The sequence below is a fragment of the Denticeps clupeoides genome, chromosome 11 (genome assembly GCF_900700375.1).
Source record: "Denticeps clupeoides chromosome 11, fDenClu1.1, whole genome shotgun sequence".
NCBI classification, from domain to species: Eukaryota; Metazoa; Chordata; class Actinopteri; order Clupeiformes; family Denticipitidae; genus Denticeps; species Denticeps clupeoides.
In genome coordinates this window covers 3,610,537-3,637,104 of record NC_041717.1, presented here as the reverse complement: position 1 = coordinate 3,637,104, position 26,568 = coordinate 3,610,537, and the positions used below count along the sequence as shown (strand labels likewise).

The 26,568-nt window shown below is 41.8% G+C and overlaps 2 protein-coding genes and 1 pseudogene across 4 annotated transcripts; 2 read left to right on the top strand and 1 right to left on the bottom strand.

The window, feature by feature from the left end:
* The first annotated feature begins 11,796 nt into the window (after positions 1 to 11,796).
* On the top strand, positions 11,797 to 22,383 carry shoc1 (shortage in chiasmata 1). Of its 3 annotated transcripts, XR_003751266.1 has the most exons (13): positions 14,827 to 14,897; positions 15,172 to 15,806; positions 16,055 to 16,236; positions 16,794 to 16,857; positions 17,030 to 17,096; positions 18,952 to 19,127; positions 19,252 to 19,363; positions 19,486 to 19,597; positions 20,084 to 20,171; positions 20,235 to 20,366; positions 20,451 to 20,600; positions 20,843 to 21,416; positions 22,109 to 22,383. XR_003751266.1 is itself a non-coding variant. In XM_028996581.1 (11 exons), the coding sequence occupies exons 1-11, from the start codon at positions 11,831 to 11,833 to the stop codon at positions 14,939 to 14,941; spliced, it is 1,659 nt and encodes a 552-aa protein (XP_028852414.1). In that variant the 5' UTR covers positions 11,797 to 11,830; the 3' UTR covers positions 14,942 to 15,080. The 3 variants fall into 3 exon arrangements, 2 of the variants coding, with proteins under 2 accessions (XP_028852414.1, XP_028852415.1); XM_028996581.1 differs by lacking the exons at positions 15,172 to 15,806; positions 16,055 to 16,236; positions 16,794 to 16,857; ... (7 more) ...; positions 20,843 to 21,416; positions 22,109 to 22,383 and adding exons at positions 11,797 to 11,996; positions 12,165 to 12,330; positions 12,422 to 12,524; ... (5 more) ...; positions 14,139 to 14,168; positions 14,302 to 14,598 and having other exon boundaries at positions 14,751 to 15,080; XM_028996582.1 differs by lacking the exons at positions 20,084 to 20,171; positions 20,235 to 20,366; positions 20,451 to 20,600; positions 20,843 to 21,416; positions 22,109 to 22,383 and having other exon boundaries at positions 19,486 to 19,684.
* LOC114800198 (uncharacterized) lies at positions 17,585 to 17,721 on the bottom strand (annotated as a pseudogene).
* Positions 22,384 to 24,614: 2,231 nt separating the features above from the next.
* tal2 (T-cell acute lymphocytic leukemia 2) lies at positions 24,615 to 25,851 on the top strand. Its single transcript, XM_028996756.1, has 2 exons — positions 24,615 to 24,762; positions 24,980 to 25,851. Exon 2 carries the CDS (start codon positions 24,987 to 24,989, stop codon positions 25,317 to 25,319), a length of 333 nt encoding a protein of 110 aa, XP_028852589.1. The 5' UTR covers positions 24,615 to 24,762; positions 24,980 to 24,986; the 3' UTR covers positions 25,320 to 25,851.
* The last annotated feature ends 717 nt before the right edge of the window (positions 25,852 to 26,568 follow it).

Sequence of the window (26,568 nt, the reverse complement as noted above, 5' to 3'; positions counted from 1 at the left end):
CCACATGCCCTCGTCCAAGCCAGCCCCACGTCAACCATGCTCCCAAGAGTAACCACGCAGCAGAAATTTCCTTCCTGGGGTTCCACATCAGCCCCCAAAGAATCGCCATGGACCCACCAAGACAACAGCAGTCACCGACCAGCCTTCTCCAAAAAAGACAAACAGCGCAATTGCTGTTTCAAACTGGGGACAGGGAAATTCATGACAGCCTGAACTTCGGCCTACATGGGTCGAACTTGACCTTGACCCACTTCTTCTCCTAAGTAGGTCACAGTCGCTTGAGGGTTAGTTACACTGGCTGAAGGCGCTTAAAGTTCTAATGTCTCAATGTGCTGGTCCAGGTGGATGAATAGATTATAATATCATCTCAATAACCTCAATAACAGCAAGGGACTCCAGTGACATATTAAGTGATAGAAGGTAGCAGGCGCATTGCGTAACCCAAATGGCATCACCGAGCACTGCAGACAGTTATCAGGTGGGACAAAGGCGGAGATCCCAGCAGCACAAGGAGTCAACAGAACCTGCCAGTAACCTGCAGAAGGTCTCATTTCATGACAACTCTGGCTGCACCAACCTTGTCTACGCAGTCTTCCAATCGAGGAAATGGAAATGAATCTGGTTTAGTGATCGCATCAACCTTTCAGTTATCAGTACAGAACAGAAATGTCCCATCAGGCCTATGGACCAGTAGGCATGGACTACTCCAGCTCGTTCTCCAACAAGTAGACGTACCTCCAGATGTGTCAGAGAACAAAGCGGCATGTGGCTGAATTAACCCAATAACCTGCCTGCGGTCTGTGGGACAGATGAGCTTCTAAATCGTGCAGAATTTCACTATTCTGCAGCTTCGTCCTGTACCACTATGTTCTCTCGCTCAACGTAGCTTTTCAGCATGTTGATATGGCACACTCCAGTTTTCTGTTTCCTGTTCGGTCTCATTCAACTTCGAATCCACCACATATGCACCCATAAACCTTGCCTGAGAGAAGAGCCCCGATCACCCCGAGTCTTCATGGAAGTGGACCAACACAATCTGAAGTTGAGCTTTATTGTCATTTCAGATATATACGTGTCAGACCGTCTAACATTTCCCCAGAACCTGGTGCTACATGTAACATTGAAACAACGTTACAAACTGACATAAAGTACAAACGAAAAAAAACATGTAGACAACAATGAGACAGACAGCGATAAAGTAGTGAAATGAAAGATGAATAACAAATTGTGTAAAATGGAACGGTGCGTTAATGGAGAATATTACAAAATAACAGAGGTTGTGTGTGCGCGTGTGTATGCGCATGTGCGTGTTTGTGTGTGTGTCCAGGGTAGACCTGGACGACCACGCTACAGCGTTCCTGGATTACATCAGGTCACCAGGGACAGACACGATTTATCTCAACAGGAAGCCGTGGATGACGAGGGAGGTCCAGAGGCTGCTGAAAGGCAGGGATGCTGCGTTCAGGACTGGGGACAGGACACTTTACAGGACCGCCAGAGATGATCAGAAGAGAGGCATCCAAAAGGCCAAGGCAGCATACAGCAGAAGGATAGAGGATCGAGACACCGGCGGTAACGCTTCTCTGGAAGAGGAGCTCAACACCTTCTTTGCCAGCTTTGAGGCGACACCAACAGCAGCTTCACCACAGACGCCCGTCCACTGCAGCCACACTATCACGTTGGAGGAGTGGGAGGTACGGCGGGAGCTGAGGAAGGTGAACCCGAGGAAGGCTGCAGGAGCCGACGGTGTGCCGGGACGAGTGCCGAAAGACTAGCAGGGATTTTCACCAGGATTTTCAACCAGTCCTCGTCACAGGCCACTGTCCCATTCTGCCTGAAGTCCTCCACCATTGTTCCTCTGCCAAAACAATCCACCACGAACAGTCTGAATGACTACCGCCCAGTGGCACTCACACCTGATATCATGAAGTGCTTTGAGAAACTGGTGCGGCGTCACATCCATCGCCTGCCTGCCAGCAGACCTGGACCCATTTCAATTTGCCTACAAAGCAAAGAGGTCAAAGCAGAAGTGCCTTCACCAGAAGGCTGCCTTCTAGAGTGGGAATTGATGGAGACTCTAGCACACCCAAAGATCCAAGCTGATTGAAAAGTTCTACTATAATAACTTTTTTTTACATATACATGGAGTTTTACACGGGCGGAGATTTAAAGCAGCTCCTCAATAACAGGAGCTTTGATGAAAAGGAGCTTGCTTTTTTAGCCATGGAGGTTCTACAGGCGCCCGCCTCTGCTCAACACCAAGACCACCTACCTGCTGATAGGCCGGCCTACGCCCACCAGCAGTCCCAGCAGCCGCTCGCAGACGCCCCGAACCCCCAACACCCTCACCACTGGGCAACCACAGCGCCAAGGCTCAGCAGCACAGAAGCTCACGGTCGCCTGTCAGAGGTCACAGTCTTCAGAATCACTCAAGATTCGAGATGAAGTTGTTTTATTTCAGTTTAGTAAATTTAATGGGATAATCTGTTCTTCTTAATAAATGTACAAGAATACGCTGAGCTATAAAAATACTTGAATGAAGTATTTGAATGAAATGAAAACGTTCTTGATCATTTCATCAAGAGTACATTGAAGAACAATTCAATTTTTTTAAATTGATCGGCAGACCTAATTACATTTTGCTTTTACAAATTCTTTATAAATTCATGAATTTTAGTGAAGATCGTATATAAAAAGATGTGAACCTAGATTATTTCAAGGCAATATTATTTAACTAAAGATTAAAATAATGGTCAATCAGGAAGTTAAAATTAATAGTTCCACCGTGATGGGCTCTATTTAAATAAATAAGACTTTAAAAAAAGTTTCAAAGATAAAAAAAAATTAAAATCACCAAATCCATTAGGTTTTTTAAGAAGTGGTTAATATGAGGTGCAGGCTTGAAAGTCAAATGCATGAGTTCAAATCATTAATGGCGCATATGCATGAGCTGCGTGAGGACATGAACGTAATACAGTCGAAGATTAAATCTGATATGGACGCTGAGCAAGCGAGTAAGCAGGTCAGTGCAGACGATGGTGAGGTTCCGTCGTAGGAGGATGAGGTACCGCAGGAGGCCGAGGAGGAACAAATAATGGAAATGTCCGAAGACACGGACAAACAGAGGATGTTCGACATCTTCCAAATGCACAATATTCGTATTATATCCCCATTTATTGTCTACGATATTAACCTGGAGCCCATAGCACAGGGCACTTTTGGCAAAATCTTCAAAGCCACGAACCGGTTTACTGGCCAGTTGGTCGCAGTCAAAGTTCAGAAGTGCCTTCCCCAGAAGGTCATGGGCTGCCTACTAGAGTGGGAATTGATGGAGACTCTAGCACACCCAATGATTCCTAAGCTGATTGAAAAGTTCTACTGGAAGAACCTTTTTTACATATTCATGGAGTTTTACACAGGCGGAGATTTGAAGCAGCTCCTCAACAAAACCGGTTGCTTTGATGAAAATGAGCTTGCTTTTGTAGCCAAGGAGGTTCTACAGGGCCTCCACCACATCCATCAGAACAATTTTGTCCACAGGGACATCAAGCCACACAACATTTTTGTGGATGCTGATGGCACACTGAGGGTTGGCGATTTGGGCATGGCCAAAATGATGAGCGGAAATCATATTAGTGGAATAGCCGGCACCATCTATTATATGGCCCCAGAGGTGGCTCTAGTCACCGCAAACGGGCACTACAACGAGAAATGTGACATTTGGTCCCTGGGCATTATGCTGCTCGAACTGGCGGAGAACACGTAGCCACTCCAATTTTTCCAGGATGTTACACAATGTTGGCTGGGTAAGAGGGAACCCCCCAAGCTGAAGTAGAAGAAATGGTCTGCAGCAATGAAGAGTTTTTTGCAACTCTTCCTAATCCGAGAGCCAGAGAAGAGGCCGTCAGCCGAGGCTCTGCTACAGCACAGCATTCTGAGAAATGTGAAACATGACCCATCACCACTGAAAGCTCGGCTAAACCCAAAGAGGTTCCTGGGGAGAATAAGATATTTCTTCAGATTCAAGCTCAATCTGTTCAACAAAAGGAGAAATAATGTTAAGAAGCTGTAAAGTTGTTCAGTACGTTTTGAACAATTCAACTTGAAAATCAGAAAGGACTGAGAGTAAGTCGCTCTGGATAAGGGCGTCTGATAAACATTGTAATCAAAACGCTATAAACCGACAGATTTAAAAGCATGATTTCAGATTTAATTTGAGTGTGAATGATGGACTAGGACTATAGGATGTGATAAACGTAAATGTAAAAAAATTATGTTCCTCCACACCTCACTATTTGTTTTATGTTTGGACAGTCAGGGAATTATATTAATTCTCTGTAAAAGCTGTTAAGATTATTTATTATAATAAATGTGACTATTGATATCTTTAAATCTGAAGTCTTATTATAGAAGATCCTTTTAACTAAAGGACAATTCTCTACATGATGCACAAGACATTATGATAACGCAAGTTACTTTGTCCCCATAAGTAGTGGTCAGAACTACGAACAATTGTTTAGTATGTAGTATGTAGTACTTGTCTTGCCTTAATATTGAGTAGTTTAATATAAAGTTATGACAAAATCCATAGACGCTGTTTGAAAACTTGCCATGTGATGCACGGGACACAGAGAACTAGTCTCACTTGTTCAAAGTTTTTAGGCAAGTGAGCCCGCTCCCTTGGATGAGTAGCAGCTCCACACAGGAATGGTCTCAGGAAGCTTTACTGTTGGCATGATACAGGACTGATGGTAGCGCTCACCTTTTCCTCTCTGGAGAATAATTTTTCCAGATACCGCAAACAATATGTTACCACAGTCCTCAGCAGTCCAATCCCATGATGTTTTGCAGAATATTAGTCTGTCCTTGATACTTTTCTTGCAGAGAGACACCAGGCCATCACCCAAAAGTCTTGGCCTCACTGTGCATGCAGATGCACTCACACCTGCCTGCTGCCATTCCTGGGCAAGCTCTGCACTGGTGGCACCCCGATCCCGCAGCTGAATGCTCTTTAGGAGACGGTTCTGGCGCTAGCTGGACTTTCTTGGGCACCCCGAAGCCTGCTACAACCGCTACAACCTCTCTCCTTGAAGTTTTGGATGATCTGATTAATGGTTGAATTAGGTGCAATCGTAGAAGCAGCAACATTCTTCCTGTGAAGCTCTTTTTATGCAACACAATGATGACTGCTAGGGATCGCAGCTGTACATTCTACAGAAAACTACAAGGAGGAAATTAAAAATGGAGGTCCCTGCTACACACATCAAGTACTACAAACAGCTGAGAGAAAATACAAGAAATCACAGCTTGAGTCAGACTTAATGTATTACCAGTATCTTCTACGCAAATTTTCCACTAACCTTACTGCTGCTATAACTACTTTCTACAAGGCAAAACTGGAAGCATCTGCCCACAACCCTCAAAAACTCCACAACATCTTCTTATCCCTACTCAACCCTCCGACTCCCCCAACCCCATCTTCTCTAACTGCTGATAATCTTGCCAACTTCTTCACAGGAAAGATTGAACAAATCTGTGAGACATTCTCCACCACAAATCCTACTCTGCCCTCTGAAGATTCTACAATTGCTCTAAATCAATTTTCTAAGCTTACATTAGATGAATAGCTACAGGCAATCCAACCACCTGTCCACTAGATCCTATCCCTTCCACAATACTCCAAACTATCTCTCCTAACCTCATCCCTTTCATTTCTTAATATAAACAGCTCAATCACATTCGGTCATGTACCATCCGCCTTTAAAACAGCCAGGGTTCTTCCAATCTTAAAGAAACCCACTGCTGATCCTACAGATATCAACAACTACAGACCAGTTTCCCTCCTCTCATTCCTTTCTACAATCAGCTATCACGTCATCTGTCACAGAACAACCTCCTGGATCCTAACCAGTCTGGCTTCAGAACAGCCCATTCTACTGAGAAGGCCATTCTGGCTGTTTCTTAGATGCTACATGCAGCCAGATTGGCAAAACTGTCATCGGTTCTTATTCTCCTCGACCTCTCTGCAGCATTTGACACCGTTAACCACAATACTCTCTTGTCTATCCTGAAGAGGCTTTACGCGCTATTGTCTGTGGACTTCCATCCATTCCATCTAGCAGCCCGACTGTGTTTGTGTTGCAGCGGGATTGTCGTATAGCGACGGCGGCGGACGCCAGAAGGAAGTTTGGACAGAGGGGAACGGCGCCTACTCTTCTGTTACGTTTCCATTCATACGGCCTGGCCGGGAGCTGGGCGGAGTTTGTTGCCGAGCATTACGGAGGGTGACTTGGGCGTGTTTGCGGGATTCTGGACTGCACGATTCGGCGCAGCTGCGGAGTGTGTGTGCGTGTTAGACTCATTGTTGAGTGGTTGTAGTGGAAGATGTTTGTGCCTGTGGAAGTATGACCACCAGCTCTTGGTCTTTCCAGTGTTGATCTGGAGGCAGTTCTGCTGGCATAAGTCCACCAAGTCCCTGGTGAGTTCTCTGTACTCCCTGTCGTCCCCATTTGTGATGAGGCCAACTATTGCAGTCATCAGAGAACTTCTGTAGGAAGCAGTTGGTGGAATTGTAAATATAAAGATCCCAAAGTGAGTGAATGCCACATTTAGACCATTCATCAAAAGCTTCATCCATCATTGAAGGAGGAAATGTACATTTTTTTGTTGTAGGTGTAGAATGCATGAGATCATTAATTGCAAAATGGTGCCTAAGCTGATTCCACATCTTTACAGTGTGTATTAAAACAGGATTGGATGTAACAGTAGATGTAGATTGAAAAAGCGGTAGTTTGGCACATAGTAGTGCCCCCCCAGTTTACAGGGTTCCTTCCCTTTTTCAAGATTCAAGATTGGTTTATTGTCAGTTTTTCTTTCTACTTTTTTATACGAACTAAACTAAAGCTTAAATACTATATAGGTTTCTCAATAAGAGAAAAGTAAACTTTTTCTGTACAATGAACAGGTTGAACAGGACATACTGGACAACATCATGTAACTGGATATGTTGGGTGTTTCAAACAGGACACACAAGACAAGACAAACATGTGCAAGAATGTGCAAAAGGCGCAGAGATGTGCAAAAATATTACAGAGTAAAGTTGCTGCAGCGGCTGTAAAAACATTTCATCCAGATAAAGCGGATACTTTGGTGACCCACCACCAGCAGAGGGCGCTGCCACCCGACCCGTCCTGTCATCGTGGTGACAACTACAATTTTTCTATTTCAATATAATAAACAGAAAATATTTTGTTGTACACAATCACTTTAGTGTCACAGTGTAACAACAAGGTATTAAGAGTAATAAATTTTTTTATGTTACAAGAATGAAATCTGGACATTGATAACGTGCAATTAAGAGTGTATGGAGGTATATACGCAAACATTTATACAATCAGTTTGTGTATTTTGCATCATACACTGAGGTCAATGACTGTACAGATGATCTAAATATTAATAAAACAATGTCATTCCAACTAGCCAAGCTCAGCAACACACACGCGAGAAGAAGAGCCTACACATGTAATAGAGCAGTGTTTCCAAACCCTGGTCCTGGAGGAACATCTGCCAGGACATAGGCCATTAATTAACACCTGATCTTAATTAAGGTCGGACTGGCGTTAAAACTCATTGGAAGACATTGCTTCAGGACCAGGGTTGGGAAACACTGTAATACAGACGTGCAAACACCTACAAACAAGTAAATGTGTAAAAATGTTAACATCACACTTCAGGACGAAGTAGGAAAAAGTGATGTAATCTTCCCAATTCATTTACAGCATTTATCAGACGCCCTTATCCAGAGCGACTTACAATCAGTAGTTACAGGGACAGTCTCTCTGGAGCAACTTAGGGTTAAGTGTCTTGCTCAGGGACACAATGGTAGTAAGTGGGATTCGAACCTGGGTCTTCTGGTTCATAGGCGAGTGTGTTACCCACTAGGCTACTACCAGCCTACTACCAATTCAATGATAGGATCTTGAAGCATTGTTCTGTTATTTATTTTCGAAGTATTGCTGCTCTGCATTTAATGTATTGCTGCTTGAAAGAGACACAATATGCTGGACAAAATATTTGGTGCATTTAATTATTCTGTATATTCAATTTTCCCTGATTTAGTCATTTGTCGAACACCGAGTTTTACATCCTTATTTTCATGTTTCAGTCGTCATGTGCAGATATTGTTCCCAGCATATTTAAAGAAAATGTTCTCTTGATTCAAACATTCTTCTTAATGGCTGCAGTTATTTTATTTGTCCGGTTTTTGGAACTGACTTGGTAAGCTGTTTACAACATGCTGGACATCCCCTGGCTTGCACATAAAATGCGACAATTCATCATTCCAGAATTCCTGTAACTCTGCAATGACCAAAAACAATGATTTCAATTTTACTACAGACGATCCTCGGCAAAATCTTGTTTCCAAACGAATTCCGGACCGTATTTATGTCCCAGAACTCAGCTGTCAGTGCAGGTATCAACGCTGTCACCAGGGCTATCCACCTTCAGATCATTCAGTAACTGCGGCATGACCTGCTGAGCAGAAGAACTCCAGTGAGAAGAACGGTTGCAGCTTCTGTGCTCAGGCCTCGCGTTTCACTGACACAACTTGCCTGGAACTCAAAAATTTGTTTGGCGCCACATGGACATTTGGGAATTTTCTCTTCATCTGGCTGATTATCGGTCGACGCCCAAAGAGGGAAACTTCCCCTGCAGTACCGTAAAACCTGTGCAATTAAAAAAAAACATTCAACTCAAAGAACTGACTGCCATCACCACACGTCTTTTTAAGACCCGCTTCACCACAACCAGCACAAAGCAGCAAATCCGAACGTAGTGCAGACCATACGGCACCATCAAGTCCAGTTTCTAAACCCTCCCACCCTTTGTACAATAAAACACTCCTTTTTTCTTCTCATCGTACACACTAAGCATAATTCATGCACATTCGTACATCTGTGCACTTGTTTTTCAGGAGGAGCGTCAAAGAAGAAGCTCAATTGAAAGGGAAACATAAAGAAATGGACATAAAAAATTGGTCCTAATAAACAGTAGTTATAAACATGAGTGACACGACATGGAGGTGGAGACCTCTGTCAGCGGTTTAAAAGTTGAGGTGACGTGACCAGGCTGAGAAGCATCACGGCCTGAGGACAGAAGCTCCTCCCGAGTCTCTCCGTTTTGGCCCTGATGTTCCTGATCCAGACTTCTTTATTGCAGGAGTATCCGTCTGTGCTGCTTAGTACTACTGCTGTGCACCTCAAAAGGTGACAAGAAGTTACTGCACTGTCACAAACCCTCTTATTGGGGATACCGTCCCGAGATATAATAATATAGCACTAATTGATTTGTAACCTGGTGTGGCTCCATGGCCGTCCTCTCTTTAAACTTCTGAAATACTTTAGTGTCCTCTGTTTCATGAAGGGCCATGTCCTCCAGCTCATTTTTATCCAAATCTACACAGAAAAACAAAGATGATGTACAACATGTACAGCTTCTCGCAACATTCAAATTAGAGATAAAATATGACACTGATGACAGCCATTTAAACGTGCGTACCATGATGTACAAATTCTCGGCCAGTCTTCTCCAGATCAGATTAGGGGTTTTGTTGCTGATGATAAGGATAATTATTTAATTATTTAAAGTAAAGTGAAGTGATTGTCACTTGTGATACACTGCAGCACAGCACACTTTATTTATCACTTTATTGGTATGGTTCTTGGTAAGATCCATGCTTATTGATAAATAAATGAACTTTTGAGCCTGGTATCGCGCTTAGATGGCAGGTGAAACAGGGAAAAGTTTTCAGGCTGGCCTAGAAGTCAGTAATTGGCGCTGAAAAGTGACACTGCAGACGTTCAATCCCCTGGGGGTGACACCGGATCACAGGACGAAGTTAAATCGATCTCGCCTTTAAAGCAGCGGCTTTTCTGTTTACTTGCCGACATCCTGGTTTAAAAAATGTAAAACACCCCTCGCCTGCCCCCATGTGGACAGACAGGTGCGCAGTCAGTAAATGTCCTTGCATTCGTAATAGATCCACTTCTTACAAGGCAACTTAAACCAACGTTATTCATGATGTGATTCGATCCATAACTCAGGTAATGACTTTTCACAGTTCAAATTCAAATACAAAACGCAACACTTATGTTTATTTCTATGTATTTTATTATAATCTCTGCTACCCATGGATAACCTACTAAGCATTTATAGTATGTACGTAATGTTTATTGTCTACAAATCCAGCAGTCACAATTACCTACATAACTGTTTCTTATGTATCACAGCATACAACATAATAAAATGGAATGTACTTTATGGAAGACACTTATCATATACAGTTAAAAGCTTTTGTTTTGAAAACGTCTGCCAAGTAAAATAAAGTAAATAAAGCTGCCGCTGATGTGACCGTAAACCTGGCCAGCGACGCCCCCTTCAGGCGGCGAGTGGAACTACAGTCGCCTGAGCGGCGCTTGCTGGAGGTCTGGAGGTGGAAAGCAGGAAAAAAGCGTCTTCAGCATCGTTGTAGGACACAAACCTAAAGAACTTGTCGTGCAGCCGTGCTTTGTTACGTACTTCTCATAGATTACTTTTGTTTAGCTGATAAAATATCGGTCATATAGCGACCAGCTAATGCCAAGTGTGTGTTTATTTCTCCCCTCGCTAGCTGGCGACGTTTTAGCAGGCATTTCTTATGAACCTTTGACGTTTTCCTTTTCCGTACAACTCAATTTATTTCAGCATAAACAATATATATATATATATATATATAGTCACGTTTGAGGATAAAATGCTATTGTTTCCTCCCTATCAGGAAGATCACGGGCTGAGATGTTTTCAGTCATAAAGTACAGAGCGATCGACTATGTGCTTGAGGTACAATGGGAGATTTTAAAGATATATTTAGTTGTTAGCACTGCGGTGGAAACGCCATGCTGTATGCTCTCGTTTATTAGGCTTCTGCCAAACAGAGGTTGACCCTGAGCTGCCTGGTTCTGCCAGTACCGTACCACTTCAGCAGCCATGTCCCTTATTTACACTCTGGGACCCTTCCTGATACATCCTACCGAAGGCCATGGTCAGACGGTAAAAAACATATATATAGAGAGAAATTATAGGCATTTTGTTCAATTCTACACTATTTGCTTTGACAAAATTGGAGCAGTGTTTGCGGACCCGCAATCAGAAGTTCGAATCCCGAACCATGAAGGTGCCACTGAGCAAAGCACCGTCCCCACACACTGCTGCTCACTAAGGGTTTAATGCAGAGGACACATTTTGTTGTGTCACCGTTCGCTGGTTCACAATGACAATCACTTACACTTCACATACATGAATAGAACATACAAGTTCTAGAACCCACATTGTCTTGACCATACGGCAAATTAATGGTAAAACTCATTTTGGTATCCGAAAGTACACAATATGTCATTTCAGCATGCAAACTGCCCATCACCGGATCAGTACTGGATGACTTTTCATCTAAAGTGCAAGCAATGGATTCCTTGGAGAGGTAGGAAATGGAGACCTTACAGTCAAATCTTTACAGCTGCTTTCCAATCGCAGGTTTACTCTTATTGTGTAATGTATTTTATACTAGTCAAGTGTAAAGATTTACTGCTGCAGTATAGTACTTTATTGTGTAATATATTTTATGGATGAATCTAGACTTGCCAAGTCTAAAGTACTACTGCTGTAGTATAGTATGTTTATTGTGTTATGTATTTTATAGATTAATCTAGACTAGTCAAGTCAAGTAAAATACTGTATTTTAATACTACTGTTATGTATTTAATTGTAATGTAGGTTTGCTGTAATTGTGACCCAGATGGAAGAGGGCGCTTTGGAGGTGATTCCCAGTTCAAACCCTGCTTCACAAGCCTGTCTGTCTGAGGATGAAGCTCTCTGGCTGATGGCCCAGAGAGGGAAATGTCTTCCATTGGATGAGGCCTTCAGTAGATCTTCAGTAAAAAAGATGTACAAAAATCATGAAGGTCAGCATATATTTTTCATTTTTTTGTAGGCAGCAGTGGACTTTACTCTGAGGATTTTTTAAATGTATAAGACATATTGATTTTGATGCTATTTAGATTTGCAGTTAGTATAATCAATGATCAATCGTACTAACACATGGATTGATCATTTCTCCTGTTTTATTTTAGCTCACTTCATATTGGAGGAAGTGCTGTTCATAGACCCAGTGGTCCAGTTCAGGAAGGATTTGAAACCAGAGCTGCAGAACATTTTGAGCAGATGCCGAACACTTGTTGTACCAGATCCTCTCCTGGCCTCACAGGCTGGTGCCTTGTCACAGGAATTTATGTTTGGGTATAAACATTCTTATTTTTTAAATCATTACACATGTCTTTAGAAATCCTCATAATTTCATTCTATGTGTTTGTGCTCCTGGGTCCTGCAGACACCTTGTCCTTTACGATGGAAGTTCAGTCCAACCAGTCCAAACAGAGTTAATGCCAGAATTCACTGAGGACTTCACTAAAGTGCCACTGCTGACGGAAGAGGTATTATTTGTATGTTATAAACTTAACCAAGTATTATTCTTGTCCTGGGTTGTACATGTAAAATGTATTATTTCTGTATCTTTACAGTCTCTCATGTTACCTGTGGAAGTGGAAACCAACTTTCCTTTGACGGAAGCTCACAGGCCATCTGTTGCAAACCTGACCCATATGCTAAACATAGGACCAGCGCTAGTAGAGGACCAGACAACTTGTATGGATATATTCAAAAGTGAGAAAACATCTTTTTTTTTATGCTAAAATGTCATATAACAAGTGGAGTCTGATTGTTCAGATAAAACAATCTAACAGTATTGTTCTTGCTCAGCACCCCCAGCAGGAAATTTACAAGAAATTCCTGACTTTAAAACTTCTATCACACCAACCTTAGAGAGTCTCAGCTTGCTGAATCCCAGTGCTCCAGGTAAAGGCTCTGAGGTGTTGAGGCATTTCATTGATACAAAGTCCCTTGAAAGATAGTGTAGGACTGTTGATCAGTGTTTTATATCTGTGATGGACCTGATTAGGGCGTACTTTATTTCCCTCAGGGCACTGCAGGACTTATGCTGATCTGGAGATGGATTTCACTCTGTCCCCACCTCACAGACCAGAGAGTCTTCTAGCCCGTTTGCCTTCTTTTGAGCTTCAGATAGAGCAGCTATCTCCAGGCAGCAGACAGTGGGTCACAGCCAGAATGCTATAAAAGTGCAACCTTCTGATTTGGTCTGGATGAAAGTTTCAGTTTATCCAATCTCAATGTGCAAAACATTGCGCACCTAGTACAGCAACACAACAGACAGCGTACACACATAAATATAGAAAAATATATAGACAATTATGATAGCTGACAAATTGCATTTCACCTGAACTGGACAGTATGTTGCTAATCAGTAATAATTCAATGATTATGTATAATAATATCAGTTCTGTGATTTGTAGCTTTGTTACAGCAATTATTAGATAATTATTATCTATTATTAATTATTATTAGCAATTATTACTTTCTTTATTGTAAGAGAGGACCTCAAATTTGTGGTGTGATTGTTGTGTTGTAGGCAGTTCTTGCCAGAAGATGAAAAAAGGAATATAGAGCATGCAGTGTGGATGTCGGAGAAACATCATCTCTCTGTGGCCAGATTCGTACTGGCTGGTGAGAGACATCTTATTGAACGTTTTAACAATTTAAAAATCATTTCATGCTCATAGCTTTTAAGGAATATAGGAAAAGATCTTCTCTACTGCTTTCTACTTTTGTCATGAATTCACCCTGTCTTCTCTTGACAGAACCTCTGCTATGTATACCCGCTCTGTGTAATGCACCAATTGCAGAAGTCTCAAGACTTCTAGGCATCAAATCATCTGATTCCATCAATGTCCAGTCACAGCTTCACCTTCTAGAATCTGAGTGTTTGGTCAGAGGTCACTCTGAGTTCACTGAGAACATGAGTGCTGACAAAGTCGTCACAGAGAAAGGGGGATCTTTTCTGAGAGAGGATTTCTTACCTCTCTCTCACATGCAAATTGACGGTGAAATTGACATGTACTATAGAAATTCATTATAAATGAGACAAATTGAATATACACTTAATATTAAAGTTATATTTGTGTCTTTAACAGAGCTTCTAACAAAGGCCTCACAAGCTGTAGGTTAGTGTATTGGGATTTCTGTACTTACTAATTCATGTTTATGCATACTAGTTCAGTTTGGATTGGGATGCATGCACACATATTTATATAAAATGCATAAAAGATCATTAGAATTGGTGATTTTTTTTTACAGAAACAAAAGTGGAGCATAAAGATAAGTCTGATCAGATGGAAGTGTCACCAGTTGTAGTGCAAAACCTACAGGACCAACAGGAGGGAGTGGATGGAGAAGAACATCCTTACAATATCTATTGTGTTCCTGAGAGTTATTTCACCAGAATAGAATCTGAAGTCGCCCCCAGCACACGAGTGAGGAAAGTCTGTCAAAGTGTATTCCTCAAAGGCCAGGATGACTTAGACCCTTTGTCCTCATTCATGGCACTGCGGATTCAACAGAATCTCCCCCAACAAAACATCTCCAACATTTCAGGTGAAACAATTGAGGACATTTTTTTGGAGAAACAAAAAGAAAATAGCACGAGTGTTAAAGCCAGCCTCAGGCTCCCAGGTTCCCTTGTAAAGTTTCTTTATTTGGTTAATTCTTGGTTTTGTTGGTGGGGGTGACTGTGTCTTTTTCCCCAGAGAGCCAGAAAACGAGAGAGCAGATGCCTACAGAGGGAGTGACATTTAAAAGTCCCCAGTTAAAGTCGAAAGAAAGCTGCAATGTTGATGCTGTTAGCTGTGAGGGTAACAGAAATACCACTGGTGTTATACCAGTCGAAGCTTCAGGTATGTGTAGCATCAGATTAAATATTAGACACACAGATGAATGATAATTTAAATCTCAAAATCTGCAGCAAACAGTCTTTCCTACAATACAAACCTCTTGTCCTAATCCTTGTCTTTACCTAATGTTTGTTTGTACTGAGCTAATGATTCTAATGAGTAAGGTTGGATCTATATGTTAATATAGTAAGCAGTTGCCCACATGTTTAGACAGTAAACCTTGCCAGTGTTTTTGTGGTTTTGTACATGGTTATTCTGCGGGTGTGCTTCTGTACAGAGAGTCAGATCCAGGCCCTGCGGGAGCTGTGTGTCTTGGCTGAGCGCTGCCTGTCCAGAGCGAGGGATCTGGGCCTCAGAACCAGCAGCTGTCGAGATTTCGGCTGCATGAGCGCAGATTTTAGCCGTTTCCTGCTCAGTCAGCAGGAGAGAGAGCAGAGAGTCCGGCCAGGTCATCGAACCAACATGTCTGAGGGCTGAGAGTTCTGTTGTTCAGTGGAGGGGGGAAATATTAACATTTAAAGTAGATCTGTAACTGGTTATCTGCCAATTTGCTTCAACAAGACATTTTTTTTCTGACTCATGCCTGTGGCAATTCTCAAGACGTATGGTTAAAAAGAAAAAAAAGAAAAGAAAAAACAAAACACCTAATCTCCAGCAGGAGGCGCTGTAATGCAGGCAGTGACATTAAATTCACCATTTTCAGTAATCATATTGAATCGTGTAAAACGTCTTTGGTTAAATTAACAATAAACAAGAGCTTAATTTCAACCACAACAGAACTATAGTGATACTGCAAGCTGATAATATGTTCTGTCTCAGGTCAGGAGGCCTTATATCACGAGGTATTTACGTTACACACACTGGTGATGGTGAAGGAGCTGGTGCTTAAAATCGACGTCAGTACTGCTGTTGGTAAGTTAGACACTTTGTTTAAATAGAGATTCTTTTGTATGTTTACTCGCTATATATAACTAACTGTTGAACCCACTCATCTTTTTTTCAAAATATATGGAATTAAAGATAGACCTTGTAATAAATACAAGTGAAATACCTCAAATTATTCTGGCTCTCTTCTCTGCAGGTCATTATGATTAATTATAAGGTGTGTGTTAGATGGTTTAAGAGTTATTTTTTCTGCAAGTATACATTATTTTTGGTAGATTATCTACTCCAGACTAAAGAGGACAATTCCAGCGTATCTTTAGACCAGCTAGCAAAAAAGCTCAAGGTCCTGCATTACCTGAGCCAAAGGAACAAAGAGTGTAACCCAAAACTGCAGGAGCTTCAGCACCAGATGAAAGCATGGCTGCAGGCTTCTGGAACTCAGAAACCTCCATCCAAGGTAGGACCACTTTCTGAACACTGACCAAAAATGTAATCAGGCAAAAATGTTTAGTCTTCTGCATGATGCATGACAGCCTTAATACATTCATAATGCCTCAGGGCTCATCAGTTTACATTTCTAACGTCTGACACTCTTTCAGTTTGGAAAATTCATAAATATTTTACCATAAATTTGTGACAGAATTCATGTCTGGATTTAAATACAAAAATAGAGAAGGTCTAAGAGACATGGCGAAATGCAGACATATTTGGTATGCCTCCATGAAAAAGAACCAGTCATAACTGTCTCTGATATTATTTGAAGCTGACAAGTAATTGGCACCAATTATTGTTTATTCTGTATTTCTTTTTAATTCTGTATTTATTTAGAATCTATTTATTTGGAGGTATCAATATATTTGTAGAATATTTGATCAGTCATTGATATATTTGAGCAGTATTTCATCACATTTTTTATTCTTTTTTGCTTCAGATACTTCAACATAGAAACAGCTAAAACTACATAATTTTGTACCATTATTGTGCTTTATCCTTGGTCCTTGTTCTTCTTGGTAGGTTCTTGTGGTGATCACAGTGGACTCTAACCCGCTGAGGGAGATGCTCATCACTCAACTTTCAGGTAAATTAACAAAAGCTTTGTATGGAAATAAAATCATTTTTAGATTTGATCTAAATCTTTAGATGTTTTATTTATGACAACCATCCATTACAACCATTGTATTGTAAAGTATTTTGTGTGTCAAATTGTCCATCTCTGCATCATTTTCATATAATAAATGTGTATATGTCAGGTGACGTATATGCTGTGGTTCCAGCTGAAAATAACAATTTTGTGGACTGCAGGAGAGTGATGGAGAGGTTAGACTTCTGTATTGTTTAAAAAAAATTCATTTGCAGCAGCATCGATATTACCAGCCCCGTCACACGGTGTTGCTGCAAACTGGGCACATTAGAATTCTGTTTAGCTATTAGCAATTAACTATTAGCAGTCACTTCATTGATGGTAACATGGAAGCATGTTGTAAATCTGCCAAATGCCTTAAATGTAAATGTAAATTAGCTGATAGCCAAATTATTGGTATACATGATCATGACTAATAATAAAGTAAAAAGTAAAGTGAAGTGATTGTCACTTGTGATACAGAGCAGCACAGCACACTGTGCACATAGTGAAATTTGTCCTCTGCATTTAACCCATCACCCTGAGTGAGCAGTGGGCAGCCATGACAGGCGCCCGGGGAACAGTGTTTGGGGAATGGTTCTTTGCTCAGTGGCACCTCAGTGGCACCTTGACGGATTGGGATTTGAACCGGCAACCTTCTGATTACGGGGCCGCTTCCTTAACTGCTAGGCCACCACTGCCCAAAAAAAATCACACATTTGGGGAATTCACAGGGGTCAGCACAACAGAAATGTAATGGCTGAACCTCGCCCTGGGTGAACCACCTTCTTGATCACGGTATCTCCCCTGCCAGGTAAGTAAAAGAATAACGTTAAAGTCTCCTGACAAGAACAACGGTTTTTGCTTTTATCTAGGTTTTAAGGCACAAATATACAGTGAGCTACGTATACATATTCATACACAGTTGCACTGTTAACGTTTGTGCTGATATACTTGCGTCTGTACTGTGGATTGCAATCTGTAGTGTGTGTACTCCTTACCACCAGGGATCAGTGTTCAGGCTGCAAAACAAAATAAGTGAATGAAAACTTAACATCGTCATCTGTTACATTCTGTAAATTTTTGAGTATGTGCACAATAGAACAACACAAATAATGCAGGATACATACGTACATATGTACATAGCTAACAGGAAGTATTTTTCTTCCTTAATACTATATCTAATACTAAGTCTCTTTCCAAAATTCAGCCTTGGTGCAGAATTACAGCCACTTTCAACCAATGCGTGTAGCTTTAAATGCTAATGAGGAGGCGATCGGCCTATAACAGTAAGGGGGCATTCGCGGAAATGACTGGTCAACACCATTCACCAACCACGGTGTTTGGCACAGGAAGGTAGTCGTGTCTGCGTTTCTCCAGAAAAAAAAATTCCCCTTGTGACGACATGTGTAAAGAGACTCTGTCGGCGAAGCAGAATTACCAAAGCACTCTTTATACATTTCTAGACACTGCAGGACCGTAGACAGGCTAGGGGAAATAATCTCATAAAGTGAATAATCTCATAAAGTGAATTGTTCATGCCAGGGGACCTTTAGCAATGTGCAAAAATATCAGGGCAGAGGTGAAAATCCACCAACTATCATGGCGCCACTGAGGTAACCCTTGAGAATGTACACTCTGCTCCTCAGACGCCTTTCATGGCTGCTCACTGCTCACAATTGGTGATGGGGTTAAAAGCAGAGGACAAATATAACAGATAACTTTTCACTTTCAACGTTAATAGATTATATTAATTTAACCTCTCAACTGTGTTCTACCTCATATAATCTACTACAATTTTTTTCTGCACATCATAAAAGTATGTTAAAATATTAGCCATACCTTAGTTAACTACATAGTGTTTTCTGATGTTATTGTTGGTATTGTTCTTATTTATTGTTCTAAAACAGTATCTCATAGTTTTGTTGTATTGAAAATGGAATACAGTATCAGGTATTGCTATTGAGTATGAAATTCTAGTATTCTGACACACACTGGCTTTCCTGTAGATCACCTGAATTAACTCTGTACCTTTTAATACACACCCCACAGTCTGAAATACAGCAGCTGCCTGGTGGTGTGCAGCCGCCACATTGGGGCGGACTTTCCCTGGCACTGCTTCTCTGTGCTGGTGGAATATGACGATGTGGAGTCCTCACGCTGGACGGCTGTCTGCAGACAGATGAACATCTGTCACATGGCCTTCACCACTGTCAGCCCCATCTCTGGTTATTCAGCTGGTTTCATTCTGATTTTATGACATAATGTTAAATGCCTGCAATCTCTTAAAATGTATTACAATTATGCATATATATTAACTCTATTTAACATTAACTTTAATTTTTGAAACAGACCCCACAATCACCTCTTCTCCGCTGCCATTTGTGAAAAATGTCCCCTTTGTGCTGTTTGTGACTGAAGGGCTGGTCAACCTTTCACATTTGCTGCAGATGCTGGAATCAGTGTAAGTCCCTGAATGAGAGAGTGACATTTAGTTCACTGTAGACACAGCATGATCTGTTTTTTTATTTTATTTTTTTACAAATATTTATAATCCCAATCATATATAATACGTCCATTCTGCAGGTTTAACATCACAGTCATAGAGAGGAGACTGTCACCATCGCTGCAGATGCTGGAAGCTTCTCACAGTTATGTGGTAATTACAGTGGATGAAAGCACCGCTGTTCTCATTCAGGTAACATGGATGATATATAATTAAGGAATTGTTTGCATTTTTTTGTGTGTATTTGTTGGTTAATGTGTGTACATCAATATGATGTGTTTTATGAAGAATGAGATTAGAATAATAACTATATTAATATGGTTTTCTATATGTTGTTGAGGTGTTATTCCTGTGTCTGCATGGTATGGTTTTGTTTATGTGTATGTACGTGTGTGTGTGTGTGTGTGTGTGTGGGTGTGTTAGGATCTAGCAGAGCTGCTGATAAATGGAGCGAGTGAGACTGTGGTGATGCGTCTGACGGTTCTGTCCCTTCAGTACAGCTGCTGCTGGCTGATCTTCCACGTCCCTACCACTCAATGCTCAGTGTGCGCTATTCTACAAGCTGAAAATCCTGATAAAAATGATTTTAGCTGTTATGATGATGTAAATAAGGTATGATGAATTAAGAACAGACATGTTCAGAAGTTCTGCAAGATTTGTATTCTTGATTTGTTTTAGTATCTCAACTGAAATTTACAACAACCTGGTTTTGACCTACTCAGCGGTTGTACTCTTTGGAGCAAAGTCTGAAGACCTGGATGTCAAGGTACTGCCAGATAAAAATTAAGGCTGGACTGGATGTTCACTGTACGTGTCCTGTGCTCCCAAGGTTTTCTTTGTGTCAGAAGAGGAGGACATGGCCTCGCTTATTTATCATATAGCGTACCACTCAATGATGTCTTCAGAAAGAGACCCGCTGAGCTGGCTGGACAGGGAATGGCTGAGTGTTTTACCCTCAGATGTATGAGCCACAGAACAGGATTGTGCTTCTGTCATACTTTTATACGTTCAACCCTGATTTCCTGAAAGGTCAATTTGTGCGCAGGAGGAGAGCTGCTTGCTGCTGTTCCCCTGTATAACCCCCTTGGTTGCCCAACTGATGCTGAAAAGGGCTGCATCTTTGCAGTGGCTTCTGGGAGCTTCATTTACTGAGCTGCAGGATTTACTGCCTGAGGTCCCACATAAAGTCATTAAGGTGAAAACAGTCCTGCTAGTTTCAGTGAACAACATGTCAGTATTAATGTAATAATGTTCAGAAATGTTTATTTCATTTGCACTTTTAATTACATTTGCTTTTATGCAGCATTGTATCGTATATGTAAAATATGTATATATATTGTTAAAATAAAAAGCAAGTTGGGGCCAGTCTGTCCCCTGCATCACATACACACAGTGTTCTCAGCATGTTCTAATTTGATCTCGTGACCATGTGTTCAGTTCTTCAGTGACATCACAAGCTTGTACATCCTGAATTCAGAACCTGACGTGCACCTGAACGAGGCAGGATCCTCCTCTGATCTCTGGCCCATAAGCTCTGAGGGACCTCAGGAAGAAAAAGAGATGTCACATCTCCACCACCGGAACAGCTACACCCATCTGTCTCCATGTTCAGAGCTGGAGTCCCACTTCCCAGAGGAGACCACAGTGTTGGGACACGATCTTGAGGCAGATTTCCGCAGCGCTGAGGTGCCGTCAGAGTGGCTTGGGTGCCACCAGTGGACAGGTGGAGATGAAAGTATTACAGCAAAGGAATGGATGAGAAGAATGTCACCAGCTCAGCAGGTTTACTCACCCAGGCTAGGGGAGACACAAATCTATAGTCCCAGTTCTGTACCTCAGCTGTCACCAGAGTTCCAGAACAATACACCTTCTCCCCTGCTGAGCTCTGTTCACCCACTGACTTGTCACACTTCCTCACCCTGGAGGAGCCACTTCAGCTCCTCTCCATCCTGCAGCTCAGGCTTCAGGGCAGGGATGGAGAGAAAAAGGATGAGTGAAATCACATGGACAGGTAAAACCTTAGGAACCTTGCATATGGATCAGAAAGAGGAATTTTAGCCATGAGAAAAAAAGTGGTTGCTGCAAAGAAAATTGGGAGAGTAAAAATAAGAGTGTATAGGCATTGAAACCATATAGGATTATGCTGAATAAAAAAAGACTCGCTCCAATCTACAGTAAATGTACAGAATAAACACTCGATGCTGGTCTCAGTGTGACCATGCATTATTTATATGAAGTTAAAAGCGAACACATAACGTGGATGGAGCATGTTCACTCTTCAGCATTTACACAATTAAACAGATGAAAATTGATAGTTGTAAAGCTGTTTTCCCATATGACCATCAGGTGACAAGGGACCACGTCAACCAGCAATTCAGACATGCGGATACAGTAGATTATCAGTGCTTTAATTCAAGCGTACTCTATTTAATATATAAATTTGTACAACATTTAAATATATTCATAATCAAGCCATTTATTGTCATTGGCAACACAATATTAGGAATCTATAACCAAGTGCTATATTTGCTGATTAATAGATTGCTTGCTTAACCAACATTAATGTCAATTTAATGTAAATACACCAATTATTTATATATCATGACAGGCAGATTCTTGGTTAATAAACATATTAGTTACTCATTAAAATAGTAAAGAATGAAAGAAAGTGTTACATAATTATTTCTTGTTTTATGTTCCCAGGTTTTCCACTGAACAAAAAAGGCAAGCTTGCTTACGAGAAAGTTCCTGGTCGTATCGATGGACAGACGAGACTTGCGTTTTTGTAAAGGCCTCTTTATTGATTATTGAACATGCGCCTCTAAAATACACAACACGGAACACATTAAACTGTTTGACTGTTGAAGCGTCATCGTCACCAAGCAAAACACATATTTTATCATTCATGTTGATGAACTGCATAATTTTGTCAGTTACAAATGTTACTTACATCTTTATGTATTTTTATTTCTTGGTTGTGGGTTTCTAACTGTTCTTTTAATTAATTATTAGCATCTTCTGATTATCTTACAGCCTTCAAGTGCAGCCTGGTAGCATCATTGCTGTCCGTGTTTCGATTTTTGTGATCTGTGGTCTCACCTCATTGTCAGTAAGCAAGTGGTTTGTGTTAAAAAGGTGAAGGTGTGATGTTTCTGTGCATACAAGCACCACTTTTTGGCAAAAGGGAATGTTCATTCAAAACTGTAGGACTGTAACCCTTTTATGATTAATAAATGTGAAATTTTGAGAACTCATCTGACTGTTTGTCTTCAAAACTCTTCAGTGAGTTTGAATTTTCATTTTGACAATTTTGTACATTTTTGCCTGGTGTGTTACACAGACCTCAGATCCAGTGGGCCCGGCGCCGGAATGGTGGTTGTTCATTAGCGGTGCGATCCCCTTATCGCCGTCTCTCAGCGTGCTGAGAGTGCTTATCTCCACAAGCCAGCAGACTCCAGCAAGCCCCTCACTGGAATGAGGCAGAGACAAAAGGGACCCCTGGGGCATTGATTTCAGCCAGCGTCGCACCCCCCTCTGTCACCGCGCTAACCGGCACCATAAATACCCATCAGCCCTTTTCTTCCACGGCGTTCGCTGTTGCTGGCCAGGCTGGGTTTTTACGGCCAGGCAACCAGAACAAAACACCTTTTAAAAAAGCACTTTTTGGTGGCACCCGCACAAAAGGTGGGTGTGAAATATGGAGGTGACTCCAGGCGTGTGTGCTAGATAAACATTGGCGTAATGGCCCTGTAATTACCCTGACACACTTTTCTGCTATTGCCAGGGGAAGACACATTGTGAGAATAAACAGGCTGTTCAAACCTAACCTTTAAATTTGCCCTTTTTCTCTTGAGCAACTGCCATGAGGTCACAGCCTTTCACTTGATTCTTTAGTTGACACAGTGTTCTGGTGAAATAATAAAAAAAAAAGAAAGAAAGTTAATCCCAGTATTCCTGTTATTAATTTCCGTACATGTTTTATTGGATTCCTTCTAATGCCTAAATGCTAAACACAAAACCTGTGTCGAACAGTCGAATGGGGCGATGTGTAAAGTCAAATTGTGGTTCGCTACTGGCCGACTGCAGGCGTGCGTTTAGGGCATTATACTGTGGCCGTATGCGGATAGCGGCGCTGAGTTTAGCGTCGGATCCCTCGGCCGGGCCTGAAAAGCAGCACACAGCAGCTCTGCAGGTGCAGGACCCTTGGAAGTGCAGCAGCACTCATGAATGGGACTAATTCGGCCCAGCCCCACTGGGACTGTTCTGCGGTCCAGCGGATAATCCTCGGCCTAATCGGATTATGTAAATGCTCATTCCGCGCAGAAAAGATGTTTTTATGGAAGGCTGCGTCTTTGAAACAACACTTGAAGGGTGTAAAAGGACGGCAACAATCGCTTAACTGGACACTGGTTTTTGATCTGAGGGGTGGTTGGAAGTGGGAGGCTGAGGGAGTTGGGCGGGTGGAGGGTGCTGCTGGGATTTCTGTCCGGCGATTATGAAGAGGTGGCTGACCCACACAGTAGGGTACAGCCCCTGTTTCCCATACATTCACTAATTTATGTGTGGCCCATGGAACTGGCCAACAAGATTATCACGGCTGAGACAAAACCGACATTGTGAAACTGTCGATCTGCATATGGCACCTGTATATTCTGTGATACGATCAGAGCAAATTATTGATGGGGGTTATTTATTTATCTTAAACAAAATTCATTCCAAAAGCGACTATTCAATTCAAAAATATTAAAACAATTTATATAAATTCTATTATGGCACTCCAAAAAAAACCAAAAAACAACGTTCATTATATTCATATTATTCCTAAAATGTAATACAAACCAACACACAGTAAAACCCCTCAAAATAAAAGGTGTTGGTTTTTTCCTTCTTTTTTTCTGACTAGTCTTTAATTTGACATTTAAAAAAAAAAATTTAACTTTTTTTTCCTGCTCCTCGGATTTACGACTCTATCACTGCAGCATTAACACATCCAGGCCAACAAAGAGCAATTTGCCACGGGTTTTACATAAGACCCCTGGCAGGCTAGGCAGGGTATTAACACAATGTTAAAATGTTTAACGCCACTGTGTTCGGATACAAGCATCCATCAGGCTTCTGTTTTTTAGATGGTGGGGGCTCACTAGATGGTGGGGGCTCACTGACACCACACGTCACACACAGGGACCCCCTAAAAGCTGGCCCTGCCCCTCAGCCTCTCCTCAGAAAGCGTGCAGCGCTGCAGCGGACAAGAGGAGCCTGGGACTGCGGCGGATTCTGAACCCGGTTCTACCGCCCTATGACCAGCGGAGAGGACGTTCGCACGTCTGCACGCCAACTGAAATCTGCAACGCACACAGGTGAGATTACGCCTGGGCTCGGTTTTTATCACTCCACTCTTCATTCAAACGTTTCGTCCGTAAATGTCAGATCCAGCAGTCCCTGAAATACAACAGGCTGTGATAAATATGGAGCTATTATGAGTTATATATGTTATATTTCATTGTATTGTTTAGTTTTTTTGTTTTTTTTTTGTCATACCTGCATTTTCTTATTGTAAAATGTGTGCCTGTTCAGATCCGTCATGACCAGGAAGGTGTTCACCAACTCACGGGAACGCTGGAGGCAGCACAACGTGAACACGGCCTTTGCTGAGCTCCGTAAACTGATACCCACTCACCCACCGGAGAAGAAGCTGAGCAAGAACGAGATCCTGCGCCTGGCCATGCGCTACATCAACTTCCTGGTGCAGCTGCTGGAGACGCAGAGCGGACAGGCGGCCGGCCACTCGCCCGCCTCCATCCTCACCATCCTCAGGGGCAACGTGGAGAGCCTGCAGGGCAGCAGGACCTGGCTGGCCAGCGACACGGAGGCGCCCTCTCCCAGCTCCAGCTGTGACAGTACAGAGGCGTGGTAGGAAATAACCTGTCACCTGGGTCAGATGGAGGGGCCTGCAGGGGATGCTGGGACTGCGCTGGAACCACCATGTTTCTCTCCGACATCTTTTACAAACTGAAGTCTACTGAAAGGACACGCAACAGAAATCAACAGAATCTTATTTTTCCTTTTTTAAAACATGAAAATAATATATTTAGGTATTAGATTCTTTGTTCATGTGTTAGTTGACGGTACGTATGATGAATGTAGCCCTTAACAGTGTTTTAAAGTGATATTTCTTGCGGTTTGCCATGAAAAAAATTGATATCTGGAAAGGCTAAATTTATTATGTCCCTTGTGTGATTATTACACTGCGGGGATTGGACTGGTCCGTTTGACAATCCTGCAAAATGATGGACCAACACAAGGACTATTTATTTTACCTGCTCTTTTGTACAGGAGATCTTTGGCCAAAGAATATTATTTCTCATCAATGGTATTTATTTGTGTTTATTTATTGTTTTGTTTTTAGAAAATCCTATTTTTCTCTAAGGTATATTTGTCTTTTGTTTGTGTGAATTCTTATTTATTGTAATGCATATTATAATTTATTTAATGCATTTAAAAAAATAAACTATATTACATAACACACAGATTGCTCACTGTTCTGTTTTTTACAACTCTTACCATAATTTGCAACATTTACCCAGTGCTCAGGCTTCACAAAAATCACACAAGGTCCAGCCACAATCGCCTCTGTGCTACTTTGTCCGGCTAAATGTCCAGGGCTGGAGCCTCAGGGTCGTGACCATAGTGATGACCCTACTAGTGTCCTTAAGGCCAGGGATAAAAGGACAGCTTAACTTATGGCCTGATGTCACAGGTCACCCTGGAGTCAACAGCTCAACACCTTTTCTCCGCCTGAACATGGACACTTAAGATCCGGACAGAAGGGGGTTTTGGAATTGGAGAGGGCACAATTTTCATTTAGTTTACTGAAGCTATTAAAATAAGTTCTTAAATGACATATTAATAGACATATCTCATGGATCATTACTGGATTAGCGTCTCATTTTTTAGTTCCTTCTGAATGCTTTCAGACAGAAATGTGGTTATATCTCGTCAGCAGACAATGTCACATTTTTATTTAGCGCTCTTAATGTGCAATGCATATTCATTGGCCATTTTCTGGGGGACGCCTGGCCCGGCGGCTGACTGATTGCAGTAAAGGCGCCGGAGGAGAGTAAACACAGCGGTGGTTTTAATCTGTCCCACCACAGTTAAACCCT

What these genes read in the sequence shown, in the direction of transcription:
- shoc1 (XM_028996581.1), top strand. Translation starts at nt 11,831, where the DNA reads ATGGAAGAGGGCGCTTTGGAGGTGATTCCCAGTTCAAACCCTGCTTCA. An exon ending in GCTGAATCCCAGTGCTCCAG is followed by an intron (nt 12,946 to 13,069) that starts GTAAAGGCTCTG and finishes TATTTCCCTCAG; the next exon opens with GGCACTGCAGGACTTATGCT. An exon ending in AAAGGCCTCACAAGCTGTAG is followed by an intron (nt 14,169 to 14,301) that starts GTTAGTGTATTG and finishes TTTTTTTTACAG; the next exon opens with AAACAAAAGTGGAGCATAAA.
- tal2 (XM_028996756.1), top strand. Translation starts at nt 24,987, where the DNA reads ATGACCAGGAAGGTGTTCACCAACTCACGGGAACGCTGGAGGCAGCAC.